General features: G+C 43.1%; 1 protein-coding gene across 1 annotated transcript; it reads left to right on the top strand.

Moving 5' to 3' along the window:
• Nucleotides 1–3,526: 3,526 nt before the first annotated feature.
• On the top strand, nt 3,527–7,201 carry LOC112531814. Its single transcript, XM_025147766.3, has one exon. The coding sequence runs from the start codon at nt 4,297–4,299 to the stop codon at nt 6,961–6,963; it is 2,667 nt and encodes an 888-aa protein (XP_025003534.2). The 5' UTR covers nt 3,527–4,296; the 3' UTR covers nt 6,964–7,201.
• The last annotated feature ends 1,595 nt before the right edge of the window (nt 7,202–8,796 follow it).

Raw genomic sequence — 8,796 nt, 5'->3', positions numbered from 1 at the left:
TTCAGACTAGTTTGCCTTCTTTGAGTGCAAAACCCTAGGGTATTCTAGCTTTAGCACAAACTTAATTCATTCCGAAGTGCAGACTTCATATGGGAACTGTGTATTTAATCAACCGCTGTATTTTGAACTTTTGCAATAACCTGTGCTAGAACGTATACCAGGAGGAAGAAGAAAAAAAGTAATGGCCTTGTCATTTTTTAAGTCTCAGGGATGTTTTTTTGTTTGTTGTTCAGCATCTGACCTATAGGACACGTCAAAACTGAAAAATTTAAGTCAAACATAGTAAGGTCAGAGGAGATGTATGATTTTTACAAAATGGAAAATTCAGAGACATGGTAATTTGTGAGATATATTCCTGAATGTTAAAGGAGAGTTTATTTTTCTTATTATTATTCATTGCAAGTAATTAAACTTAAATATGTGAGACAATAAATTTTATTTTAGGGAAAAAACAAACAAACAAACAGAAAGCTTTAGTTTGTGTGAGACAGGAATTAACTACTTGATTTGCTTCTTGGGGTTTTCTGTGGACACAGAAAATCCCATAAGAAGAGAATGATCACCTGAAGAGAGAACTCTTTTTTACTGGATAGTTTGGTATCTGCCTTTTATTTTTAGAGATGTTCCCCATGTGGTGACAGGAGAAACATTCCATATTGTATGTGCTCTATCTGAATTTGTTCTTAGGCAGATGTACAAAATTCAGGGTCTAAGATGCATTTCTTCGGTCTTACCTTCATACAATTCTTACCAAAGCAATGTGGGAGGGTAGTGCAATGGCTTTCTCATTGCTTGTCAAAGAAAATGAAAATCTGAAGGGAAAAGTTACTGGAAAAGGAACACAAGAAACATGATTATCTCCTTTAGACTCTGATATTTAAAATGCTCCTATGACATAGCTCTAAAGATAGTTCAGAAATAATATAGCAGTGACCAGAAGTTGATGACACAGGAGCATGATTGCAGACTGCTATCTCTTCAGAGTCCTGAGCTCATAAGCCAGTCATTTTTCACATAAATTAGTGTCAGATATTAATTTCAAAAGATTCATTCTATATGAATCATATGTGCTTAGATATGTAATTATCTCTAATAATTATAAATATGAACTATAAGTATGTCTGTAACTTTAAGTGCTACAAGACTGAGACACAGCAAGAAATGCTATATTTACTTATAGAACATTTTTTTGGTAGCCAAACCACATTGAAAAACATGGAAAGCTTTCTCTCTTTCTGCTTTTCATCCTCTCTTTTATAATCTGTCAGTCAAACAGGGACACAGAATTTTATACCTCAGTAGTTTTGTCCTTTTCCATTTCTCAAGAATTGATTATCCCACCCCCTCCTATGCTTGTCATGGAGCATGGAATTCACAGGCAATTGAATATCTACTTATCTGCTTTGTAAAAGATTATTCAGCAATGATACAAATGGAATTCTGGAAATGAGACTTGTTAGTTAACTGAAATCCCCTTTGCTATCAGCTGAAGAACAATTCTTTTCTCAGTGAAAATAACTGAGTGCCATGATATATGTTAACTTAAGAATGGTTCAAAGCCTTGTTGTTATAGACTAAGGCTCTGGTTCCACAGTGAAGATTTTCATGAAATATAGATACAGATTATGCTAAGATTCAAATTCACTTTCAGGTGCTAAGATCAAAGGCTAGAATATTTGATACCCTTTCTAGTATTTTTGATTTGTTAAGAAGATGAATGTTATGACAGCTTAGGAAGATGAGTGAATACTACCGTTCACAAGCAGGAAAACAATGTCATTTTAAAACAAAAGTTTAGATAAAAGTTACATATTTGTGTTTATGAGCGTTCATTTAAATTTTCCATCTTAACAAATTGTCACACAAATCTTTTTCTGCTGACCAGTCACATAAATATGTTTGATCACAGTTATTTTCCAGAATTAGTTGTCAGTCAAACAGTGGTATTTTACCTGAAAGTAACAATGTCACTACATAAATGAGGCAGATGAAAACAAAATACATGGCAGAAGACAGTGTGAAGAGTGTAAGAAATAAAGGTCTCTCATAGCTTCAGAAGACTTAGGAGGTGGTATCCAGGCAGACTTAAAGAAAACATTGCTGGAATGATTTTCAAAAGATAATCTATTTCATCTTATTATTCTATGTATATGGAAATTCACCCTAGATATTTTCATGAAAGTTTCTTAAGATCTGTAGACTCTACAAGAACAACAGGACACTAATAAAAGAAATCTAAGTTTCTTTTTGAAAGTATTTCTTTAATTGTTTCCCCTTCAGGTAGATAACTACAATTAGAAATACATTTCATTTGATAACAATATTCACAAACTTATTTAAACTCAGAGGCATCCTCATAAAGGCATCTTCAATTTTTTAGTTCTACTATGTAATCACCCAAGGAGAGATCATTTGAACTCCTAATTTCCTTTTACTGTGAGTTTTACACTTCCCAGTAGTCCAGTGGTATTCCTACTTATTCAAACATATTTAACCCAGAGAATCCTGGTATAACTTTTCATTCTGACAATGATCCCCCCATCCACCCTCTTCTGCCTCTTCCCTCGCAGGCACACGAGAATGAGGAATGGGCACTGCAGTCTGTCCATAATGCTTTGTCTCCTTCAGTCCTTCAAGTGCACTCGTGCCCAGTTATACCAGTACAGTGTGTGTACCATGAATAGCTATGGTCAGAGATCTATGAAAGCTAGCTTACTTCCAATTTGTCTATAGTGGCAGCACAAAGAAAATATTCAAGCTATAGAATTAGATGTATATTCTTTGGACAGACATCTCTAGTCCAATACTTCATTTCTCCTGTTTCCTTTGTGTCCTAAAAATGCACTGTAAATAACATGCACATGGAGAAAACTTCTTACTTTTCCTTATCATATGAACTTTTCAAAAATACCATGGGCATTGGATAAGAATACAGTTAAAACCTTCTTTTCTTCGGAAGGAAACATCAAGTGAAATGTAGGACAAAGTCTTACGTTACTCACAGTCAAGTCACAGACAAGATCAGCTTAAGGCTAGTGATTATTTGTCATGGTATACATGATGAACATTCTGTTTTAGTAATATCTTTAATCATTTTGAAGTGAGGTGTTGTATGCGTAGCGAGGGAAACGAGGTGTGTTGTAGGCGTAGCGAGGGAAACGAGGTGTGACGCGTGCAGGTTCCTATGCCACCTGTGTGTTATGCCACCTGTGTGTGCCAAGTGTAACTTCGTGATTGGAGGAAACACTTGTATTTAAACACGTAGCCTATAGCAATAAACGCCATTTGCCTCACTTACTCCTGGGGTCTGGGTGAGCATCTGGCCCCGACCTGGTAAAGGGTCGGTTTCGCCCAGCAGTAAGCCCTACACGTGGACAGAGGACGAACACCGGAAGAGCGAACGGAGACTACATGCAACAAGTGGTGACCCCGACGTGATCTGTCTGCTGAGGGTAGCTGCCCGGCGTGCCCGTGACGCAGAGAAGAGCCTGTGAGGTGGCGGCAGGTCGCGCACGGAAGACGTATTGCGGTTAAGAGCCTGCGAGGTGGCGGCAGGTCGCATACGTAACAATGGACCAAGTCATTAAGGTACTTGTGCAGTTTTGTAAGGACTACTGTGGAAAATCTACTCCTTCCCGGAAGGAGATCGCGACAGTTTTGTCGCTGTTAAATGAGCTGGGGGAGCTGGACTCTCCCCGCCACATTTTGGATTCGAATAGGTGGGACTTGCTCACCTCGGCGCTATGCCAGCGCGCCATGGCCAGTCAGAAGGCTACGGAACTTAAAACGTGGGGACTGATGTTAGGAGCCCTTAAGGCGGCCAGGGCAGAGCACAAACTTGGCGCGGTCATGAGCGGGGAGGGAGCTCCAGGGAGCGGGTCTTTGGAGTTTTGCAGGACCGGCGCTCAGACCGGCGCTCAGACGACAGCGAATAAAACGGCGACGGAGAGAGAGGAAGACTGCGAGAAGGAAGACTGTGAGAAGGACAACGAAGAGTCGCAGAGGCTCGGGGGGGGTGCAACGACGCCGACGGCCCCTCCTAATTCTATTGCGCTGTCGCCGCCCCCGCCCTACCCTAAGCAGCCGTTATATCCTTCCTTGGCAACGACATCGGAGCAGGGGGCGGGACCATCCCCAAAAGGAAAGGGGGAGGGGAGACTTAAGCTTACTGATTGGGGGTAGATCAAAGAGGAAGTGGCACAGAAAGGCCTGGCGGCAACTTATACGCTCCCAGTTGTTGTCTCGGAGGAGGGAGGCCCAATCTGGGTCCCGTTGGACCCAAAGGGGGTAGCAAGGATGATTGAGGCAGTAGAAAAGAAAGGGCTGAAGTCGCCATTGACAATGAATGCCCTTGAGGCCCTCACAGCATCGGGCCCAATGCTGCCTTATGATATTGAAAATTTAATGCGCATGGTGTTGAAACCAGTGCAGTATACGCTCTGGAGAGAGGAGTGGCATACTAAATTAAAACAAATGCTGATTACGGCGCAGGGTGATCAAAGAAACCCCATATATGGGTCCGATATACAGAGATTAACGGGCAATGCACCAGGTCTGCTGACCCCTCAAGCACAAGTTTGTCAACTTAGACCAGGAGAGTTGATAGCAACTACGGACGCTGCAATAGACGCGTTCCGAAAGCTTGCAAGGAGTGCTGAGCCCACTACTCCGTGGACAGAGATCGCGCAAGGCCCCACAGAGCCATTTCAGGAGTTTGCAGACAGACTAATTAAGGCAGTGGAAGGCTCGGATCTGCCCAGAGCAGTTCACGGTCCCGTCATCCTGGATTGCTTGTATCAGAAGTCCAGTGAAGGGGTGCAGGGGATTTTGCGAGCGGCGCCGGGGAGGCTCCAAACCCCTGGTGAGGCCATCAAGTATGTCCTAGATAAGCAAAAGGCCTGTCCGTCTGTGGCAGGGGAGGTAGCTGCGGCGGTAGCAGGAGTGATGATGGCCTGTAGGGAGGCGGACCATCGTAGTGCGGACCGACAGTTAGGACCTTGCTTTAAATGTGGCCAGTTGGGCCATATTAGGGCCCAATGCAGAATGGGCACGGGTGGAGGTGTAACATGTCAGCAGTGTGGGCGGAAGGGTCATGCAGCACCGCAATGCAGGGCCCGTAGGCCTCCAAGCCAGGGAAATAACAACGGGAGACCGTCCACGCACGGCAACTTCATTTCTCGATCGGTGCGGGCCCCTCACCTAAGTTTACCCATGGCGGCGCTGTCTCTAAGTACCCATGAGCGCCCTCTGGTGAAAGCCACTATTTCTTGCACCAACCTCCCGCCGGATTTTCAAGGCCCTCGATCCATCTTTGTCACTGCTCTCATAGATTCCGGCGCCGACGTTACTGTGGTCGCGGAAACAGAATGGCCATCCTCGTGGCCCGCAGAGGCCTCGCAGTCTATTATGGGGGTTGGAGGGGCGACCCCCTCACGCCGGTCTACCAATGAGGTACAAGCGGTTGTGATTAACAGGGATGGCTCCTTAGAGAAACCGGCGTTGCTTACACCATTGGTGGCGCGTGTCCCCGGAACTCTTCTGGGGCGGGATTTCTTGCGACAGATAGGCATTCCACAGTATCCTCTGAACACCTTCAAGGGATATGTCACTAATGTTACTGCTTGCGATAACGACGCTGATTTAGCCAGCCAAACAGCATGCTTGATAAAGGCTCTAAATACAACCCTCCCTTGGGACCCCCAAGAATTGGATATTTTAGGGTCCCAGATGATCAAGAACGGAACAACACGTACGTGTGTTACCTTTGGTTCAGTGTGCTATAAAGAGAACAATCACAGTAGAGTCTGTCACAATTTTGATGGGAATTTTAATGGGACTGGTGGGGCAGAAGCAGAATTGCGTGACTTCATAGCAAAATGGAAAAGTGATGACCTTCTTATAAGGCCCTATGTCAACCAATCATGGACGATGGTAAGTCCAATAAACGTAGAGAGTTTTTCGATAAGTCGTAGATATTGTGGATTCACCAGTAACGAGACTCGTTACTATAGAGGGGACCTTTCTAATTGGTGTGGTTCAAAAAGGGGAAAATGGTCAGCGGGGTACAGGAATGGGACAAAATGTTCCAGCAACACGACGGGTTGCGGTGGTAATTGCACGACGGAATGGAATTATTATGCATATGGGTTTACCTTCGGGAAGCAGCCAGAGGTGTTGTGGAACAATGGGACTGCTAAGGCACTCCCACCAGGTATTTTCTTGATTTGTGGGGACAGGGCTTGGCAAGGCATCCCGCGTAATGCCTTGGGAGGGCCCTGTTATCTAGGACAATTGACTATGCTCTCTCCTAACTTTACCACCTGGATAACGTATGGGCCGAACATTACGGGTCACCGCCGTAGCAGGCGCTCGCTGAGTCGTCTCTCGCCTGACTGCGGTGATGAGCTACAGCTATGGAGTGTAACAGCCCGGATATTTGCTTCTTTCTTTGCTCCTGGTATAGCCGCAGCACAGGCCTTAAAGGAGATCGAACGACTGGCATGTTGGTCGGTTAAGCAAGTGAATTTAACATCATTAATATTGAATGCGATGCTGGAGGACACGAGCAGCATCCGGCACGCAGTGTTGCAGAATCGAGCAGCCATCGATTTCTTACTCCTGGCGCAGGGACACGGGTGTCAAGACGTGGAAGGGATGTGTTGCTTCAATCTCAGCGATCATAGTGAGTCCATTCACAAGGCGCTCCAAGCCATGAAGGAACATACAGAGAAGATACGGTTGGAAGATGATCCCATAGGGGACTGGTTTACGCGCACGTTTGGTGATCTAGGAAGGTGGCTCGCGAAAGGTGTTAAGACGCTACTGTTTGCCTTGCTTGTCATAGCCTGTCTATTAGCTATCATTCCATGTATAATCAAGTGCTTTCAGGATTGTCTATTGAGAACAATGAATCAGTTTATGGATGAACGCATAAAATATCATAGAATTAGGGAGCAGCTGTAGGTTCCGAACGCGATGTGACGGGAGCTATCGGCATAGGGAGGGGGAGATGTTGTATGCGTAGCGAGGGAAACGAGGTGTGTTGTAGGCGTAGCGAGGGAAACGAGGTGTGACGCGTGCAGGTTCCTATGCCACCTGTGTGTTATGCCACCTGTGTGTGCCAAGTGTAACTTCGTGATTGGAGGAAACACTTGTATTTAAACACGTAGCCTATAGCAATAAACGCCATTTGCCTCACTTACTCCTGGGGTCTGGGTGAGCATCTGGCCCCGACCTGGTAAAGGGTCGGTTTCGCCCAGCAGTAAGCCCTACACGTGGACAGAGGACGAACACCGGAAGAGCGAACGGAGACTACATGCAACAGTGAGGTGATGAGGTGATATGATAGAAATATCCTACTTAAAATGTAAAAGGGATCATTTTGAGAAATACCTTAAATTGAAATATTTTGATGACACATTAAAGAGTTTGAGTGTTTGTTCTCCATTCCAAGCACTGTAATTAAACCTGTCTAGCTTGTTCCCTAAGAAACAAAGAGAATCAGGAATTTCAAGCCTTCAGACTAATTCACTTAACAATGTTTGGTATGGTAATAAACACAGACAAATAATATTATAGCCAAAAATTAAGAGCTGAATGTGACTCTGTTGACAACTAAGGCTAAAAATGTATCTACCAAACGTCCTTCAAAAATTAAACCCCAGAATGGACTTGGAAAAAGAAAAGTATTAGTATCTTGAGAATGTTTTATGTAAGCGGGCATAGAGTTATTTAGACAGAGCATTAATGTTGTTCTTCTAGTGGCATGTTTTAAGACACACTGCAGGATTTTATGGTAACAATTAGAATATTGGTAATATTCTGTGGATTAATGACTGCCTGTGATCAAACTGAATTTTTATGTTGAGCAATCATAAATATATAAGGGTAGACAGTATCCATTTGTCATGAACAACTGTGATGTTCATTTTAATTCATTTCAGTGGTGAAGCATGTCTTCATGTTGTTCTACAAAAGAGGACTGACTTACCAGGTTGTAATTGGGTGAAAGAATATATAACAGTGCTCTCCATTGATAGTCATACTATATGAGAAAATTTTAAATTTTAAATGTCACCTTTTTCTTCTGTAATGAAACCAGATTCAACAGTTATATACAGAAAATTTCCATCAACTACGTCTAGTGTAGTGAATTCTTGCATTTGTCATGTGAGGTTACAGAAATGAATTTTCACAGATCTTAAAATATTGACACACATTTTCCTCTTGCTATTTGAACAGTGCTCAATCTGGAGAAGACAACTGCAAAATGTGCTCTGCTGACGTTTTGGACAGTTTTTCTTTGCTTAGCTTGTGATTCACATAAAGGAAATATGCCTCAAGTTTTTCTTGTGTTTCTAGAGGGAAATACATCTTTTTTGAAGCCAGCAAATTAAGATTCCAGGCCCTCTCTAGGGAGCTGGTATAGAAAGAAATCATTTCTGGGCGTTGATATAATTATTTCAGTCTCTGCTGACACCTAGAATCCTTAACCTTAATCAGCACATATGACAGAAGGACTGCAATGGTTTATTGCCTGCTTATCTCCTTTTGGCAACAGCAGAGAGTTAAGACCTCAAACTGATTTGTTTAGGTCTTGCAGCTGCCTTTGATATAATTAGCCATGAAGCATTACTGATACTGTTTTGTAAAATATGCCAGAAACAGACAAAATGGTGCTCTAATCTTTTTGTTATGATAAAACAGATGAGAATAGATGACTGGAAATATGTACTACACTGATTTGTAAAACAGAATTGTAAGGGCATGATAGGTACATAATTTTGATACATATTT

The sequence above is a fragment of the Gallus gallus genome, chromosome 5, assembly GCF_016699485.2.
Source record: "Gallus gallus isolate bGalGal1 chromosome 5, bGalGal1.mat.broiler.GRCg7b, whole genome shotgun sequence".
Classification (NCBI taxonomy): Eukaryota; Metazoa; Chordata; class Aves; order Galliformes; family Phasianidae; genus Gallus; species Gallus gallus.
This window is presented reverse-complemented; position numbering and strand designations above follow the sequence as displayed.